The sequence below is a fragment of the Larimichthys crocea genome, chromosome V (assembly GCF_000972845.2).
Source record: "Larimichthys crocea isolate SSNF chromosome V, L_crocea_2.0, whole genome shotgun sequence".
Classification (NCBI taxonomy): Eukaryota; Metazoa; Chordata; class Actinopteri; family Sciaenidae; genus Larimichthys; species Larimichthys crocea.
The window spans coordinates 4,842,364-4,862,542 of record NC_040015.1 but is presented as its reverse complement, the minus strand read 5'-3'; the positions used below and the strand labels follow the sequence as shown (position 1 = coordinate 4,862,542).

Genomic DNA, 20,179 nt, shown 5'->3' with positions numbered 1-20,179 from the left:
ATATATATTTATATTATACTGTGTATGGTTTCACTTTTGTTCTTAGATTTAGTTTTATTACTTCATGAAAATAAACAGAATATTTACATGGTTGATATTTGACTGATCTAAAATAATCCAGTACCTCGATGCTGTATGGTATTAATTCTGTCCACAAAGACTTTAGTGTAGTAGTGCTTTAGTTTGAGTGTATTTCACAGACTGTCTGTTGTCACTTTGTGGGTGTTTATAGTTGAATGAGTCTTTACATACAAACTAAACACTGATTCTAGATAATACAGGGAATTAAGAATTTTTTTATTCATTCTGAGTTCATCCTGAGTTTTAAAACCTGCTGCAAGTTTGTATATCACACTGTGAGACTCATGAAAACAGGCTGGATTCTGGTGTTTCCAATTCCCATGTATTATTAACTGATATGGATGATGTTACATGTGGATTATGTTTTGAGTGTTCTTCCAGAGGTCTCCTTGTTATGGCAGCAGAGGGAGCCACAACATCACAGTTTTACACTGTCCAGACCATTTTCACCAGCTGAGGGAGGACTCGTTCTCCTCAGTCCAACATGTCTAAGCCACTTCCAGCACACTGCTGTGCTGCTCCTACTATTAAAAGGAGAACAAGCTGTGGATGTGAGCAGAGGAGTCACAGTCACAGAGCTGTGGAGCATTCAGAGGAAGAAAAGGAACTCATTTTTCACACAGCCTCTGTGATGTATGGGGGTCTGAGCAGACTCTGACAACTGCAGAGTCACTGATGTTCTGCAGACAACTTGCTCTAAGAGCAGGGAGAGCAGGCGGGGGAGTGAGGGTGGGATGGAGTGGCGTTGGTGGGGTGAAGTGGCCCCCCCACTTCATGGATGTCGACACAATTAGCCGTGATATTAACAATGGTAACTTCTAAAGGTCCCGGTCCAATCAGTCAGGTGGATCCAGTCCCTCAGGACCTCTAAGGGGTCCGTGATCTCTCTCTGTTCTGTGTTTCTGTTCTGTGAGACACTGTGGTGACACCGACACTGAGCTCCATCACAGTGACTCAGACAGAAACGCCACAACTCATTTATTATTTCAAGCTGCATGAGACAAAGTGTTAATGAGAGCAAAAACCTTTCAAATACCTTAATTAACCCTTAAATTATCCTGAGGTCACCCCTAAAAACAGAAGAAACACCTTAATCCAAATCAGGAGAACTGCTTTGACCAGACAGGTTGGAAACTATTCTTGGTTTATCTCATTTGAAAGAGACTGAGCAGCAGAATTCAAACTGTCTGTTGTAAACATTCTTCACAGTTTCCAGACTCACTTCCTGCTGTGGCAATGAAGGGGAAATGAAGCCAATGCAGAAGTACTAAAAGCTGTAATTCCTTTGAGCGGCCACTTGAGGCTGGTTCCAGAAGTGAGTCAGTCTCCATAAGTCCCCATGTTCAAATGTCCAACTTCACAGCAGAAATAAACATGTTTACAGCATGAGCACTTTGATTGACAGGTGGGTGCCGTTACAGGTGGCTTGTTTGAGCACCCAGGTGTCATTCAGCCCCGACTCAGGTCCACCTATGATCCACATCTTGGCTGATTTTTAGGCCAAACCTGTAGGTGACATCATTGATATGAATATGTGCTTTCATTGTTTTGTATAGTTTTATATTTTACATTCTGTGGACAAAACAAAACTATGATTGGTTCGAAACTGTGATCTACATTTTATCGTTTGTTCATCAGTTTCTCCCAAACAGCTCTTCCCAGTCAGCCGTTCTTTTTTTTTTCTTTTGGTCCGTCCACCATACATAATGAACGTGCCATAAAACTCCAGTACAAACCACAAACTTTAGTCCTTTGGACTGTGAACCAACATATCTTATATATTATTATGAATCTGCTGTCAAGTAGAGAACTGTTTATACTTTGATACTTCCTGTAAGTGAAACATACAGTGTGTTTGGACCCGGCATACATGCAGCTGTTAGCTCTTAGCTATGGCAAAGTGTGATACACCCAGATGAACTTGTGATACAGCATGTTGCTTCATTGGTCCTATGCACAACGATTACAGTGAAGCAGCGACTGGCAGTGAAACTTTCTATGTCCTCGGGACATGAAATAGTGCAGAAGTTCAATCCAACAACAACCCAACAGTTCCACCATGAGCGAGCACTTTCTGACAGTGGCGAAGAAAAACTTAAAGTAAAGAGGGAGACATGTCGATGTCTGGTGAGCGCCCCTCTGCCACAACTAGGAGATAAATAATAAAATATGTATATGAACAAATATGTATAGATTATAAAATATTAATATGAAATATTATACTGTGGAAGGCTGTGAACGCTCATAAAATAAACTGTATGTAGACTTAGGTAGGTTGTGAAGTAAATGCACTGTATATCTAGATATTTATGTATATATAATTAGTGGACTCTATCTATAGAAAATGTTATATAATATTCATAACGATCTTTTCATTAATGTATAATCACCTGAAAATAAGAATCATTATTATTAATCATTAATTATTATCATTACCAGCTTTTGTTACCTTAGAATGAGTCTTTTATATATACGAGTCATCACAGGGCACAGAGAGACAAACAACCATCCACACTCACATTCACACCTACAGACAATTTAAAGTCACCAGATAATCTGTTAAGGTTCATGTCTTTGGACTGTGGGAGGAAGCTGGAGTATCTGGTGAGAAGCCACAAAGACACAGGGAGAATATGTAAACTCCACACAGTAAGACCCAGCTGAGGTTCAAACCAGGAACCTTCTTGCTATGAGGCAGTGCAGTAGTTTGCGCACGATTCAACACTATGTATATAAACATCTAAAATAAAAGTCAGAGGATCACCAGTTGGTGCAATTCATTGTCTGAGAATAATATGTAAAGATCATGGTGACCAGACTCACCACACTGAAACTTTCCAGAAACCTGTGGGTGACATCATGGAGACTACGTCCATGTTTTATACAGTCTATGCTATCAACACGCTAACTAACTATTATCTTCATTATTATAATTGCGATTATTCTTTCCTTTTAAAGCACTAATCATGGACTACGGGCAGGTCCAAACTAACAAAAAGTCACCTCATAAGTTATTAAAAATGGTTTGACCTGCATAGCTATTGAAATATAGCATCTTTATCCTTCTAGGTTTTGGAAGATGGCAGTGTATGAGTGTGATGTGTAATGTGCTGGTCCTGGATCTGTCATCTTTCTTCTGTAATTTGTCTTAAATTGTTAAAAGTGAAATCCAAAACAGTCTCTGTAACAGCTGTGAACATCAATACTTCACAGACTGAAGTCTTCTCAAAGAAGGCTTCCTTCCAGGCTGTAGCCCTTTGGTGGTTTGGTAAAGCCTAAAGCGTGGCCCTAAACTCAACCTTACACCCTGTGTAACCCAAACCACAACATAACCCTTTAATTGGTTAATTGTGCTTAAGGCCTTGTAACTGAGGAAGCGTGCAACGCGCTTGATCCCACATCCACAGTCTGAGAAAAGACGACAGTTAGCTGAAGTGATCGCATAAACAACAGCCAAAGAGTGTTTATACGAGTGAGAATACACCAGCCTACAGAGAGAATATATGTGAGGGAACATGTGTGTATGTTTGACAGAACGAGGAGGGAAAGGGAAGGACAGTCCCACGGTGGGACTGCGAGGAGCAGGCCCAGTCTCTCTTCTCCTGACTGTTTGGATTGGTTAAAGAAAACAAATCCCTCTGGCCAAGCGGTAGGCTGAAGACAAGCGCTCCCTGGGCCCCTGCCTCTCCTGCTACTTTACACTAAACTCTTCCAGATGATTTATGGGCTCCCTCCTCTCAGAGACTTGCTCCTGCTCACCTTTCATTCACCAGAGCACAGGCAACCCATCATTAACCAGTGTACTCCACATGACAAATAACTGATCCAGTCCACAATCTGCTGGAAGTGAGACCTGCGTCATCTGCTTTAAACGCCTGTCCCCTGCACCACCTTTACAGAGTATTCATGTTGAATTTTCCAAGGATGCAGGATGGATTTGTTATGCTAGTGTGCATTGTAATGAATCTAGAGGATTTTCTGCAGGGTTGCATCAGTGAACAGACATGATGTCAACATCATGGAACAGCAGCATAACTGGTCATTTCAGCCCTGCTGTGGGGCTCAAAGTTTTCACATGGGCTGTGATCAAAGAACCAGAAGACCCCCAGAATGAAAACATTTTCCTTAACCTTGATGGAAACATCATGATGTTAAGCAGAAGATATGAGGAAGAGCTCCTATTTATAGAAAAGATGAACCCCAGATAATCCAACGGAACTTTCACCAGGCTATGTAACTATCTTAGATAGTCCCCTCCCGTGATACTTCTTACCGTGTTGTTTCAGGATATATAAAGGTAGACAACCTAGTGAAAAATATTACAATGACCACATCTATGGTGCATATGGGGCATCAACAGTGAATTATAAAATGTGTTTTGCACTATATCAATAGTCAAAAAACATTATTTACCATCATTAAAGGCAATTCTGAGATTTCTTTCAAAACGCATTAAATATGTTGGAAAATAGTTGTGTGAAAAGTGAAAAGACTTTGAACCATACATTACTGAAATGTGGAGTTAGAGGTCCAAACAGTTTTTAACCAGTTTTCAGTCCAGGATTTTGTGGGCGGTCCTTAAAGGGTGGCTCGATGACACGCTGAGGCCACCCTGAGCATACCCCTCCACCCTCTAGCAGAGAGATAGAGATAAATTTATCTTGCTCAGTATTAGTTAGTCATGTCATTTTCTGAACTCATCTGACACGTTTCAGTCGCTTCAGAATGGCTGCCTGACTGCTCCCATGAGTGGGCGTGGCTTCAACACATTCGCCCCCACAGTCCTGGAGCTGAGAATTCATTTTTACCTGATTTGGACACCTAATTTCATAAACTTGTCATCATTCAAATTTGGCTGGGTGGTTAACAACACTTTCTTCTTTGGGCTGACAAACTCAGAACTCATATTTATTCTTAGTTTACATGGACTATGTGTTTAAAAGTTTAAAATGTTTAATTGAATTCAGTTCAATTCAATTCAGTATTGTTTATACATTTCATAATTTTTTAAAATAATATTATTCACAGTATTCATAGTGGCAATGAAAAACGTCCTTGGTTGCATAATGATCTGCAGGGACTCGTACTAAAGGTACTGAGAGGTCAGTCTAACGACTACCACACTAAAGAGTGTTCAGCCGTGTTTCTTGTATTCGTCTCAATGAGCAGTGATTCATCATTAGATAAGCTTTATCTAGTGATTAACAACAATCTGAGATTTTACACTACAACAGACAGCAAACTCAAACTGTCAACTTTGTCAACTTCACTATATAAAAAGCTATAAATCACACCTTTGTGTGCAAATATGTATTTTATCACTCATCATTTACTTTGTAATTATTACACAATAAAACTTGCAATAATTTGTTATAGAGTTGGGGAAAGTTGAAAAGTTCAGCGTGGTGGTCTACGGCTACAGCAGCACAGAACACATTTGGATGTGCAGAGGCTCGAGCCAAGCTAAATACTCGGGCTGTTTTCCTTCAGCCTGCCGTAGGCTTGGTGCAGCTCCAGCCAGTGTTTGGAAAGATGAAAGATGCAGATAAAGAATTGGCACTTTGTTCCTGGTGTAGAAGATGTCGGAGTCAGGATCAGCTAAATCATTCAATAAAAAACTCCACAGTGTAGAAGTGAGAACCTGAGAAAGTCAAGAGTTACTGGTTGCTGTAATCATTCTTCTTCTTCTTCTTCATACTGGCCATTGTGTGATCCCTAACACCTCCTACATGGAGAGCAAAAGCCACTCTTTACATTATGAGATTCATTATGAGGAGGTCTGTGGCAAGTACATCAGATCTGCTGGGCTCTGAGCAGCTTCACCTGAACAGCTAGGGTTCAGGACCGTGGTATTGAAAGAGCAGAAAACATCGTCCTACAGGAGATTCTGCCTCTCCCCTTGTCTTCCTGAGTTCCTCTATCTTTTCCCCAGTACAAGGAGTTCTTCCTCATCTGAATCGAGGGTCCAAGGTTAGACATTGTGTGTATGCATGTATGTATGCTGCACAGACCGTGAAGCCCATGGAGGAAAATGTATGAGCTTTACAGAGACCTGACTCCAACACGACATCCCGAATCAGAAATGACCACGCTCTGACCCCATTTACACCTGGTATTAAGATGAGATATGTATCTGGACACGTTATCCAGATAAGCAAAAACACATGTTAATACAGGTGTGAATGTGGCGTGATAGAATGTGTTCGGATCTGCCTGACCACATCTGGACGTAGTCTGGCTCGCATTGTGTTGTCTTAGATAGCAAGAGGGTTGACGAGACACACCTCTAATTATTGATTAGAAGTCTGTTCTCTGCCATTAAAATGCCAAAAGATTGTTCAACATACTGTAAGTGCATGAAAAATGAAAGGGTGGGAAATGAATGATACGAAATAACTGTCTGGCGCTGAGCTGCTGTTAACAAGGCATATGAGCAGTCCAGTCACAGAGAATTGCGACACTTACAAAGAAAGAAAGAACTTAAAGGAACAATCTGTCAACACTCTGCTTCTCCACCATCATCTCCCTGGATACCGTAGTGTCAGTATGGAGCAGTGGCCAGGTTGTCGTGATAAAAAAATTAATAAATTATTTATTATGATTCCCCTTGCAGCACAGACAGAAGTCGGGTTCTGACACAGGAGCTGGTTGTTCATGAAGTAAACCATGTTGTGCTTGTTTTGCACTTGTGGAGGTTCATTGTGAAATATTGCACAGCGCTGGATCCAACCTGTCATGCAGCTGCAGGCTTATAGATATTTATAAGTTCTGTGGAGGTGGTCAGACATGGACACTCTACAGGAAAGGCCAGAGCTATCTGTACTTTCTGAGAAGACAGGGGTCCTTCAACATCTGCAAAAAAAAACTGCTACAGATGTTTTAGCAGTCTGTGGTGGCCTTCTTCTTGCTTCCTCCCCAGCACACCACAGCACAGAGGAGGACGCTGCCCGACTGGACAGACTGGTGAGGAGGGCTGGCTCAGTGGTGACTGTGGCAGAGAGAAGGACCCTGGACAAACTGCTGTCCATGCTGGACAACGCCCAGCACCCTCTGCACCACAGACAGAATGTTCAGGGGCAGACTGCTGTCCCTGTCCTGCTCTACAGACACACTCAACAACATCGCACTGTACAACACGTCTCAGTTATGGCAGGGAGGACACAACAAATAGACAAATGGACAATCTCAGTCTCTCCTGGACATTTTGTCATTGTCATTTTGGACTCAGTATGTACTATCTCTGCTCAATGCTGTGACATTCATACATTTTCTACAGCTGAATTTAATTGCAAATAGTTTTTTTTTTTATCTTTATTTGTAATTTTATTTCTTATTTTGTATAGTTTTAGATTTTAGACAAAAATATTGTTTAAACACATGCTGATTTATTTTCTTGACACAGGTTTAATTTCATTTGTTTCATTTATATCTGACAGCCTGAGTCAACCTGAGTCACTGTCCAGTATTTTGAATTTTTAACCACTAGATGTGGTCACGTCAGCGACCTCTGAAATGGAGACCACACTGTTGTGAAGTTTGCAGACCGGAATTTAAAAGTTTCATAGTTTTTATCGTGAATATTCTGACTTGTCATTATTGACTCTGGTCTTATAATGTTTGTACCACTTGTATGTTTTAGTGTGGGATTGTGAAGCAGTTCTTATTATTCTTATTATTGGATTAAGCCATAATAAATAACCGTGGGTAACTCATTACCCAAGTGGTAGTGGCAGCAATATCAATGTCAACCAAAATGTCACATTTCTTCCACATCAGAGTTACTGTGGATTCATTGTCAGAAGTGTTAATGACAGAAACATTATCCACCTGCCAGCAGCCCTTCATTCACTTTCACCACTAGTCCAGTGATGATTAGCAGAACTCAACTTGGCGGTTTGACTGAACTGGCAGTTTTTCAGTGTTAGAAGACCTAACTGCTTCAAGCAGGAGTTTGATGACAAGTGTGCAGGTGTGTACATACTTTGCTTTGCTGAGTTTATGGTGACACAAAATTAATAGTAAAACTAATTAGACGTGAGCATTTAGCACAAAGAACGTGGTCATTACATGGTGATATGACAACTACTACTCACCAATCCCCCCACCCCATCGGCTATAAGCTGATGATGATTTAACAGCCAGTGGTTATCAAGAAAAACAAAGTCAATGAGTCAAGCAAGTCAAAGTGAAAAGAATTAAGTCAAGCATGAGAAACAAATATCTGCATATAAATAAAGATCCCTGAGATAGCGATAGCCAATGCGTTTCACCTCTTTTGGTCTCCACACGGACTGACATGAATACCAAATACCAAAATCTTGGTCCTCAGATTCTCCATTCATATGAAGATACCTGTGTATAGAGATGAACTACTCACTGATGTAAAGAGCTGTTGTATGTTCTTGGCAATTTATTGCAAAAAAATACATAATATGCACCCCGTCTAAACATTATTAAGTGCACTGTATTCTGTAAGACTTGTAAGTAATTGTTGTGTACAGTCTGATTTTGAAAAATCTTACTTAAGTTTCAAATTCATTTTTATCATTGCTTTTCATTGTGTACTGCAGTGTAAAGGGTAATAATGTCTTCCTGGATATATGAAAACACATTAAAATGAATCTATGAATGTACAGTCCGTCCCAAATCCTACATATTATTATCTCTCACCCACGGACACCCTTGTTAAGAGAGATTGTTGATGCTCTGTTCTTGAGACTACATTCGAGCACATTATTTAATGTCATGTTATTCGACTGCCACTCCTTAATCACATCTGCTCTCTGCTGTGCTGGAGTTTATAGCATGAAAACTGAACTATTAACCCTGACATCTTGATATGTAAAACTATAACATTCTCACACATTCCTTCAAGATTTTCATCACCCGCTCTAATCGTGTTGCTGTAGACTGTTGTGGCCTCGGTCGCACCATCATGTCTAACATCAGCTGTGATGTAAAGCCAGCCCGGCTCGTGTCACTGGGGAGCAATAGTCTGTGGAACAGCACCATGTGCTTGGTCTCTGGGTGGATATTATTACCACAGTGAACGCTTTGCAAGGTGAATTCTTCCCTGAACTTCAGCAACGAGGTTGGATGTAACCACACAAAAACAGGCAAGGTTGGTATTACCACAAAACAAAACCTCCACGACTTCTAATGGCTTTTTGTATCTTGACTTGAAACTTTGAATATCTATGATCACATGTCAAATAATGAATTTAAATGTATGTCCATTAAATATCAATCTGTTTGACATATCAACAGCTTTAAAATAAGAAATACAAATGTTTCACTGCCACAATACTAAGTCAGAAATGTTTGTTGGATTCCCAGATGCCTGTAAAAACAATCCACTCATATATATAGGGATGGGAATCCGATTCCATTATCGATTCTGCTTAACGATTCAATTCTTTATCGATTCTCTTATCGATTCTCATTTGGGAAAAAAAGGAGAACAAACAGTGTGATCAGCATCATCTGGAGGAGGTAGTGAACTGGAGCGAGTACTAGTACAGCTGCCAGCCTCTGAGCCAGCCAGACTCTCTCTCTCGTCATGGTCATCTTCTAAATGTAATGCAGAAGGCATTCGTTTAATGTAACTGTTATAGCATGTTTTACAAAGAAGCACATGGCGCTAACATGGTAGGCAGTGTGTTATTTACCTTCCGTAGTAACCACAGAGGTGGTCATAGCCTGGCTGCTGCCGCTGCTGCGAGGTTGAGATTCATCTCCAGTCCGAAGCGTGTCAAAAACACGACATTCATTTAAAAATATTGCATGTTGTGTGCGCAAATGTTTCTGCATGTTCGTCGTGTTCCCTCCCGACGCTGTTATCTCCACTTTGCAACGATTGCAAGTCGCCCTGTTGCCGTCTGTTTTGGTAAAATGCAGCCAAACTTTGGAGTGTTTGAACTGAGTGGGTGCCATTGTTTACTACTGATTGCACTGCACGTACCAAACTTGCATAAGTTACGTGCCGAATTTGTCATGCTTGCTGGAATCGAGCGTGCGTAACTTCTTGCGGAAGTTACGTGATGTAATTCGTGCTTTCTGGAATCGATAAGAGAATCGTTAGATAAACTGCCAAACGATTCCATGGAATTGAAACACATCGATTCCCATCCCTAGATATATATGAACCATAAAAATGACCCCACTGCTTACTGGAGAGTAGGAGTCAGTAAAAACATTTTTTCAGTGGAGAAAATCGCATATTTGCTTCAGTATGGCCATGATGACACTGACCTGCCATTTCTTCCACATGGAATCCACAAAGGTCAAGTGTGTGTTGGTGGCTGCCTGATGAATGCATTGCCTGGGCATGCTTTGACAGAGATTAGGGTGAAAAACGAAGAGCTGGTCAAAGTGGGAGAAGCAAATAACAATTTAAAAAAAATTCCTTTTATATATCCTATATCCTTTTATAACCTCAAATTGTGTAGTTTTAGTTCAAACTCAAACTCAAGTCATTCACCTAGTTGTAAATTGCATATATGAATGTAGTTACACTACTACTTCAATTACATGTGTTTACAACTCCCCAAATCTGTTCATAAAATGTCTTACAGTAGAGTTTTTTGCAGTTATCTTTTGGTGCAAAGCTCTGGAAAATTTTGCAGTTGCAGACGTTTAAGTCTGTGGTGGATGGCAACATCAAATCAAATCAAATTGTATTTGTATAGCCCAAAGTCACCAAGTACATTTGCCTCTGAGGGCTTTACAATCTGTACAGGGAGTGACACCCTCTGTCCTTAGACCCTCGGTTCCAGTGAGGAAAAACTTGCCCACAAAAAACCTTTAACAGGGAAAAAATGTGGAAGAAACCTCAGGAAGAACCACAGAGGAGGGATCCCTCTCCCAGGACAGACAGACGTGCAATAGATGTCACATGGACAGAACAAATCAACACAAACATACTGTACAATTACAATGACTGATAAAATGACAATGAATTACAATGAATGATAAAATGACCACAGTAGCAGATATGGTAGTAATAATGACAGTAATAATATGTGTAGTGGATGTCGTGCAGGATCACAGCAGCAGCCACGATCCACGAGAACCTGCTGGACGACAGAGCACAGAAACTCCGGGGAAGTTTGGTTAGTAACATGCATTAGGATGCAGATGGAGAGAGACAGAGATGGTCTACTCTTAAAAGTGTTTGCCTCCTGAACCCAGAATGGTACTGTTGGATGTACATGTTGTGTCTATTTCAGTGTATGAGTTGATTGTGCTGCATGCCTGAGCACAGTCAGTCCAACAGAAGCTGAGGAAAAGACAGATTTAATGCACTTTTAATTGAACCATTATGTGTTGGACCTTAGGGCATAAGCAGCCTGAGTGAGGCCCTCTCATCTATATTAGCACTGCAGTACCTATCAATATCACTGTGCCGATTAAGGACATTAAACTCTGTAATTGTGCTAATTGGAGTTATTTGTAAAATAAATAGAATGGAGCTGCTATTAAAATGCCCGAGGAACATTTAGTGTGAGATGGATTTGATAAAGCGATTGCCTCTGTGTTCCGACCTTGTTTTCCAGCTCTCTTTAAATGATCCAGAAAATATCCTAATGAAGAATACAGGTGGGAAAGTCATTATGTATCCTGGGGGTCTCACTACCACTTCATGTAGAAGTGCTCTATATCTCCAGCGACCTGGAGAGAAAACATTCCCAGCTAATAACGGCTCTCAGAGCAACCAGTATGGCTGACTGAAGCCTAACTAACCCCTAAAGAAGTTTGATTTTTGGCCCCCTCGTCCTCCTCCTCCTCCTCATTGTCTTCCTCCTGTGGAGCCTGCATGTAAATGAGCCAGTCAGTAAATGAAGCACGTCGCAAGGCATTATTCTATTATATACACCTGATTATGGCGGCAATAAGATAACAGACCTACCTGTGAGTGCTGATGAATGAGTCCTTCAATGTGCTCGGTTATTTAAGGAAACATGAGAGGAAGTCACTAATTGAGTGTTCTGCTAAAGTTAAAGAGTGTGTTCACGTTCTCAAAGACAGGATGAGGTGGCCGACAGTTGGAGAATCTTCATCTCATCTTTATCATTCCCGTCTGTTGAGCCTACAGAGCTGTTTTAAACCACAATACGCCAATGAAGCGACAGTACTCCAACATGTTTCAAAAGAATATCCAACAGACTGGTGTATTGAATCCAGGACATGACACAAAAATGATTTGTACAGAAACAGGATAAAATAATCAGTAAGCTGTTTTCTGAATAAAATGTGAACTTTGGGGCTGTTGACACTGATCTTTTAGAATGCAGAACATTAGGAACTGAATCTTCAGTTTAAAGAAGGCCATGAGATGTAGCTGGAAGTTCTGGTTAATAATTGAACGTTGAGTTTATACTAATTGCCTCAAATTATTATAACTTTGTGTTCTGTGTAGAAGGATTGTAGAAACAATCTCAGAAGCCATAGTCTCTTGCTATAGCTGATGTCTGACAATGATTTAGTCTCTGGGAGCTATAGTCAGTGTTTCTGGGCTTCCAGCAGATTTCTGGAAAACCGATAACAGACATACGGGCCAAGACGTCCTCTGTAGTCCGATTAGCAAGACACATCTCTGCTAATCTCTATAAACAGAGATCTGTATCTGAATGCAGGGAACTTTAAATCATGGTTGAGACGATGGTTGATGGTTCTACGGTTGCGTTTCGGCCAATACTTTTGCTCTATACACAAAACTCTTGAAACCTAGACCTGATCAAACATGATTGGTCAACACTACACTGTAAAAATGGTCTACAGATTTTATTGTAAAAAACTGCCAAAGCATGACTTTTGCCGTGGCAAAACCTTTATTTGTACAGCATTTGAAGGGGATTTATACAGAATAAAGCAGCATTGTATGCTAGAGACTGTTAATTGTACAGTAAAACCTTTTTTATACTATTCATACGGTATTTGCGGCCAGCTTTTCTACTGGTACGAACTTGGATATGGAATAAAACACCAACATTACATATGAAATCAACAGTATTGATATCCTTTTATTGTAATATTAGAAATAGTTATTCCGTATATATTACTAGCTAACCACAGCTGCCAGTTTCTTACTGTAAAAACAACCAGAATGTTTTCAGTGATTTCCTCTCCATAGAGACGGCAGCCGAGCCTCATGAGTGTTGTGTTCAGAGCTATGCACCAAACTAATCGGACAGAAAGTCATTCTGAAAACAACAGATGGTCGGAACATAAACCTGTAGTGTCATGATCTTATCCAGGAGACTTTATAGAAACCATCGGTCTCTCGCTGTAAACTCAGCAGCACTTCACATTTGACTCCTCTCAGGTGTTTTTAGTCCCAAATAATGGAAACATTAAAAGTATTTATTATTCAGACTGTGATACGTTTATTCAGGGCACTTCTACACATTGTTTATTCTGTCTCATCATAAACAAACATTAAAAATGATCTCCATACTCAAACCTACATTTAGTGATTATTTATGCAAATGACATGACCTGACTGTATACATGTGTCTAGTCAGAACACATAATGATATTTCTGTGCTTTAGCAATGATCTAGGGCTGTATGGATAATACTGTTTTGATCAGGTCTGAGATGTCTCAATGGCTCAAATGCTGCAGGTTATATTTAGTTGATTTATAATCTTAATTTTTATTTTGTGATTAAACAGTTTAACATTCAAAACTGACATTTTCTCAAGACCTTTTAATAATCACTGGTGTTTACATTGGAGGCAGTGACCAAGCAGATCATCAACATTGTTTTCTCTCAGTGTCTCTTCTCCTTAACTTGATTTTCTTGGAGAGATGCTGAAATACTTTATGAATCATGAGGTAAGATCATCATTTAATCCAACGAAGGTCAAAACAAGGCCTTGTATAGCTCAGTCATCTTCAGCTCATACTGTCAGGATCACATAATTAATCTTCCCACTGATGTTGCTTCATGTCTCATTGCCTGCATCCACTTTTGTCTTCTTAAAAGACTCAGTTTTCAGTTCTGGGTTCTACCGATACCAGTATTGGAAACCCCTCTGTTACCTAAAATGCAGGATCAGGTATCAGTGATTATACACCTAATTTATTAGCCCCAAGTCAGGGAAAAGTCATGTTCCTGTTCTTTTTCTCATGCTGATATTCTCATCCTAACCCTTACCAATCTGACCAACCCAAACCATCGAGGGTAAACAGTACTAGTCAATTAAAGGTCATTCGTCCACTGCATTGCCACTGGTCTTATAACTATTGGATACGATTAATCTGTCTTTATTATCAGGATATGTACCACAGTCCTTTAAGGTAGCTGTAATTAAACCTGTTCTTAAAAAGCCCACTCTAGACCCAGAGGTCTTAGCCAACTACAGACCGATATCAAACCTTCCCTTTCTGTCTAAGATACTTGAGAAAGCTGTAGCTAATCAGCTGTGTGACTTTCTCCATAACAATAGTCTATTTGAGGATTTCCAGTCAGGATTTAGAGTGCATCATAGCACAGAGACCGCATTAGTCAAAGTTACAAATGACCTCCTAATGCAGTGTTTCTTAATCCTGGTCCTCGGGGACCACTGCCCTGCATGTTTGAGAGGTTTCCTCCTCCACCACACCTGATTCAAATGAGTGGCTCATTATCAGGCCACTGTAGAGCTTGATGACGAGCTGATCATTTCAATCATTTGAATAAACTTCTTCATTGTAATTGTGCAATATGTTTGTGCTATACAAATTAAATCTGATTTGATTTGATATGAACTACTGTTTTAGAGTTGATTACCGGTAGTGTAACGTTAGGTAGCTCTGGCTAAACGTCAAACTAGATAATGAAATAATGTTTCCTGCTGTTCATCTCTGTTTGTATGTATTAATGTTTTACATTGGAAGGTTTAACCTGAGATAGACATGCAACAATGATAGGAAGTGTTCATTGTGTACAGCTATTATAATATAAACATGCATTAAATTAAATGCATTGGTACTTGGTATTGGCTGATACACAAAGGTCAAGTATCAGGATTGTTATGGGAAAGAAAAAATGGTATCAGGATGTCTCTACCTCACCTTGACGGGACACAAAGTCAGTGGAGCGCGACTGTTTTTTCCTCATCATTGAGCTCTGTCTCTATTGGTGTGTGTAAATATGTTACATCACATTAACCAACCAGTGAGAATCGAACAAAAAAAAAAAACAGAAATAAAGAAATTGTGTATCGACCAAAACTGTTTCAACTCTGGCAGGATGTAGTGAGCTCATGCAGGAAGCTATTAATCATGGGAGGAAACTGATTCAGAAAATATGTTTTCAGGCCCTTCAAATCAAAACATGCTTTTGACACGTGAAGATCCTGTAAGTTTTCTGTTCTGTGAAGCAGTGGGTGGAGCAGCTGTAGACATTTTTTGTGACACCAGTGTGCTGCATGCCTGATAAACCCTCTGCTGTACAGGGCAAGGCACTAAATATTTAGGATTTTTAAGGCAATTCACTGATGAGTATGTTTGGAGTGATCACGTGGTTATGCCCACCATGACTTCGCTAATGTCCCACAGTTTACTGGCCACTTCCTGGTCTGTGGCCTTGTCCAGCAGAATCTGAGGCCGACAATCTGCAAAGCATTTACCCTGCACACCCTCCACATCTGGGCTGCAGGCCAAATAGACTGATGTCTGTGCTCCTTCCTCTGGGCTCTTAAACAAGCTCCAGGACAGCAGGTTAAACAGGGGCTTTGCTAACGTTGGGACATGGACGTGCCTCCCCAGATTAGTCCTCACTATGCCTGGGGTCAGAGCGTTCACCGTAACTCTGCTGCCCTCCAGTCGACGAGCCAGCTCGCAGGTGAACAGCAGGTTGGCTAGTTTGCTGCGACTGTATGCGAAGGCCTTGTCGTAGCTCTGCTCGCTGTTCAAGTCCTCGAAGTTAATGTGACCGCGCTTGTAGAGTTTGGAGGAGACCACCACTATGCGACTGGGAGCTGATTGTTTCAGGAGGTCCAGCAGCAGGTGGGTGAGCAGGAAATGGCCCAGGTGATTGACCCCAAACTGCATCTCAAAGCCGTCTTCTGTTTTGGTGTAAGGACACTGGTAGACACCAGCATTGTTGATGAGAACATCCAACCGAGGCTCCTCCTGTTCAGCAGCACAGAGGACAGGATATCATTACACATGTACACACAGACATGTATGACTATCTACTGTAAGAGTTCTGTTGCTAGGCAAAGAACATGAGCTTTGAACTGGTTTCAAAGCTCCAACGCATCAACGGCGACTGGGCTGCAGTAACATGTAGACTAGACATGTTCAGCTTGGCAATGGCAGTGCAGTCAAAGTGCAGTTGCAGAACTATTTGTGTGGCGGTAAACTAATAAATGTAACTTGTAGAACTGTTGTATAAAAGCAACATCACGCTTGAGGACGTGCCGTCATACTCAATATCAGCACGGCTGTGGTTTTGGTTGCACACAAGGCAGCAGGCAGTCCCTCTCATGTGATATTGCTTAAATGTGCTATTCTCTAACATTTGTTTTGTATAAGACATCAGATGCAAATGCATAATTATTATTAGAATATATATATATATATAACAATAAAATTAAATCATCAGAACTATTGCTGTAGTTCACTGACTCGAGTATTCAGTGATTTACTAGTATACTGACTTGTTAAAGTGCTGTTACTCCTCAACTATGGAGAACTTTATTTATATTGTATTATTTATGTAATATCATTACATTACATTACATTTTTTTCACATTTCCACAAACTCAATTATATTAATTCTAAATATTTATTTACTTTTTTCATTCTTCTTGTTTATATTTGTTTATTCTTACTCAGACACGTCTTTTAACACCATGGTTGACCTGCCTGTTTGTATATCGTTCAATAAAGAACTCCCTTAAGAAAACGGCCCATTTGAATTGAAACCATGAAGCTTTATTGATGAGTCACCGAACACAGTGTTTCAATGTACTGCTGTGAGTCCATGTGTGGTGCTCTTCAGTTCGGCACTGATATGATCCACTGAGCAGCAACTATTAGACCGAAAATGACAAAACATTATGTAAGTGCTTGGCATTGGCTTTCCAGCTGACGTTTAGGAGATGGACAAACTAAGTTTAATATGTAATACTTATTGTCACTGAATGTAAGCCGGACATGTCTTCTGCAAACACACATTCATGTATCTTTACATTTATGGTGGTATGTTCTAGAATTGGATGATAATGGAGTCACGTTTATTAAAATGGACATTTTCTAAATGACGTCTGGCGCCAACCAGGCCTCTCACAGTACAGTAGCTACCTTTATGATGTCTCGACAGAAAGTGCGTACAGATGTGAGTGAGCACAGGTCCAGCTGTTTGACGACCAGCTGTCTGCTGTCTGCACCGGTCTCCTCTCGTATCTCCCGGGCTGCCTCCTCGGCCCCGTGCACGTCCCGGCAGGCCATTATCACGCGGCCCCGGAGCCTCACAACACCGGCCGCTGTGGCTTTCCCGATACCGCTGTTAGCACCGGTCACTATCACCGTCTTTCCGTTCATCGTTTTGCTCGGTTAGACTCCTACCTACGAGCAGCTGCAGCTGTTCGTCAAAAGCTAAGTAACGTTAGCGCTTCCTGACTGCACGAAACAGAAATACTTCATTACCCAGAATTCACAACGCGCGTCAGTTGCCTTTACGTAAACTCGTAAAAGTGGCTTTTCAACCGTTTAACTTGACTTTTACCGTCAGTAACGACAACAAGTGGCTTTTTATCTTCTGGCTGTGCTGACGCTATACAGTACACATCATTATGAGCCGCTCATGCTTTGATTTATAATATCATTATATAGTGTTTTACACATGACGTCCCAATTCATGTCACTGCTATGTCATTTACCAATTCTAAAGACTGTATGGAATCAAACAGTCATCATTTATTTGTTTGGCCAGCATCTCTTGTCAAATTTTAATGTAGTGTGTCAAACCCAAGCAACAACCTTGTGACTGTGAAGAGAAGCCAATGCAGAAGTGCCAAACTGCAGTTCCTCGAACAGCAACTTGAGGCCTTATTGATGGTACCAGTAGCGGGCATACAGACTTTTGTTGTCAGTCAGCCCTGACTCTGTACGAGTCCATCACCAGAGACTAGTGATGGGAATTCTGGCTCTTTTCAGTGAGCCGGATCATTTGGCTCAGCTCACCAAGAAGAGCCGGCTCTTTCAGCTCCTAAACAGCTTTTGATTTTACCACTTATACCTTTTATAATTCAGGCAAATTTAGCACTGTTTTGACTTGTGATTTGTATTTGAACGCATATATCACTTGAATTCCAAAAATTTGCTCTAGCCAATTGCATTTATAATATAAATATAAATTAAATAACAGCACTCAAGTAATTGTGCTTTGGTAATTCCCACCACTGACATCTGGACAAATAAAACCAAAATGTTTTTGGTATAGTGTAAAAAATAATATATTTTTGCACCACACTCCTCTCTCGTCCTCATTCCTCTCTTTCGTCTTCAGCGTGTCTCCCTCCTCTTGTCTCTTGTCACCATCTCAGCGGTGCCTCTCCCTGCTTGGTGGTATGCTCCTTGTCAATCCTCACATGATTGGTTGCTAAATGAGAAAAGACATGACTGTGCATGGAGCTGAGGCGGGCTGAATGAAGCCTGAATGCTCAGTCATCCATCAAAGCAGCCACACTGTTAATTCTGCATAACTTTAAGCCTTAATATCATTTGAACAGGTGAGTTGTATATAAATTCACCCTCAGTACAGTTGTCATGGACGGGGAAATTAGCTATACATACCAAAAGTGTTTTTTGTACCAGGCTGTAAACATGTTTATTTCTGCTGTGAAGTTTTAACATGGGGACTTATGGAGACTGACTCACTTGTAGGCATCCTTAACTGGAAGTATGAGGAACTGCAGCTTTTTGTAACTCTGTGCTGGCTTCATTTCACGTGTGTGAAATGTTTTTTTTCTGCACTAAAGCTGATCATAGTTGCCTAGGAATTTTAAGCGGTTGGAGCAAATCAACTGAAGATGAAGCAGGCCTCCCCTGTTTCCTCTGACCCATCCAGGAGGGTTTCCAGAGGCCAAATTTTATGCTCTGGCAGTCAGACCGCCAAAAATTAAGCAAGTGACACAATGCACATTTAATCAAAACTGAGTTGTACACTTAAAAAGTGATGATTTATATTTCAATAATTATGTAACAATGAATAATCATTGCTAATAATAACTTCAGTGACTCATTCAGGGCTATTTCCTAGATCTCCACTGACCCGAGACACATCCCTGCTTTCCCTAGTCAGGCCTTTGTATTGAAGTTGAAGGGCCGTGTACAATCATTTGGGAGATTAACCATCATCATGCCATCTTTTAAGTACACACATTGTTATCAGTTTAAAGGAAAATCAACTGATAAAACGTGCAGATATCATTTTCTAAGAAGTATTCACTTGTGTGATGAAATAATGAGGATGGAACTACAGGGTCCAGAGGTGGCAAAGTCGTTCCACTCATTCATCGGTCCGTCTTTCTCTGTCCAACACTGTGGACGTCACACTGATGTCTCGGCCTCAGATTAACACTAAATGTGGTCTGGATATTCGTGAGTCACATGGGCAATGATTCCATATTATTCTGGTGACACACAGACAGGTCAAACCTCTCCCATGATAAAAACTTGGCTCTATAATAACGTGTTGGGAAAAGTTCACAGAGCAGACTCATCTCTGAATTGGAAATTTCCTCTTGTATCACCCTCATTTAACTTCCAAGATGTCTCATTATCTAATAAACAGAGTGACATTAGGGGTTATTATGACAGTGCTGGAACTTCTTGACGAACAACAGTTTCTACATCCACCCAGTACTTCTGTGCAGTGTCACTGGTTACAGTGAGGGTTTCCAGTTCTGTTCAGTAAATACAGGTTTTCCCCCTTCCAAACATTTCTGTTTGTGTATCAATTAGAAAGAAAAATATGTACATAAATACATTAAAGGTCCAGTGTGTAAGATTACAGGGCTTACAGACTATGGCGTTGTAAGTATTGTGTACCAAAAGGTGCCCAGACCCCACAGACTTACTAACTACTAGGAGTAAAAGAAC

The 20,179-nt window shown here is 40.6% G+C and overlaps 1 protein-coding gene across 1 annotated transcript; it reads right to left on the bottom strand.

Annotated features, from left to right (window-relative positions):
* Nucleotides 1-14,606: 14,606 nt before the first annotated feature.
* Nucleotides 14,607-17,700, bottom strand: LOC104922567 (retinol dehydrogenase 14). The gene is made up of 2 exons (XM_010735420.3): nt 17,378-17,700; nt 14,607-16,201 (listed from the first exon to the last, which is right to left on the bottom strand). Exons 1-2 carry the CDS (start codon nt 17,615-17,617, stop codon nt 15,584-15,586), a joined length of 858 nt encoding a protein of 285 aa, XP_010733722.2. The 5' UTR covers nt 17,618-17,700; the 3' UTR covers nt 14,607-15,583.
* Between the last annotated feature and the right edge of the window lie 2,479 nt (nt 17,701-20,179).

What these genes read in the sequence shown, in the direction of transcription:
- LOC104922567 (XM_010735420.3), bottom strand. Translation starts at nt 17,617, where the DNA reads ATGAACGGAAAGACGGTGATAGTGACCGGTGCTAACAGCGGTATCGGG. An exon ending in TCTGTCGAGACATCATAAAG is followed by an intron (nt 16,202 to 17,377) that starts GTAGCTACTGTA and finishes GCTGCTGAACAG; the next exon opens with GAGGAGCCTCGGTTGGATGT.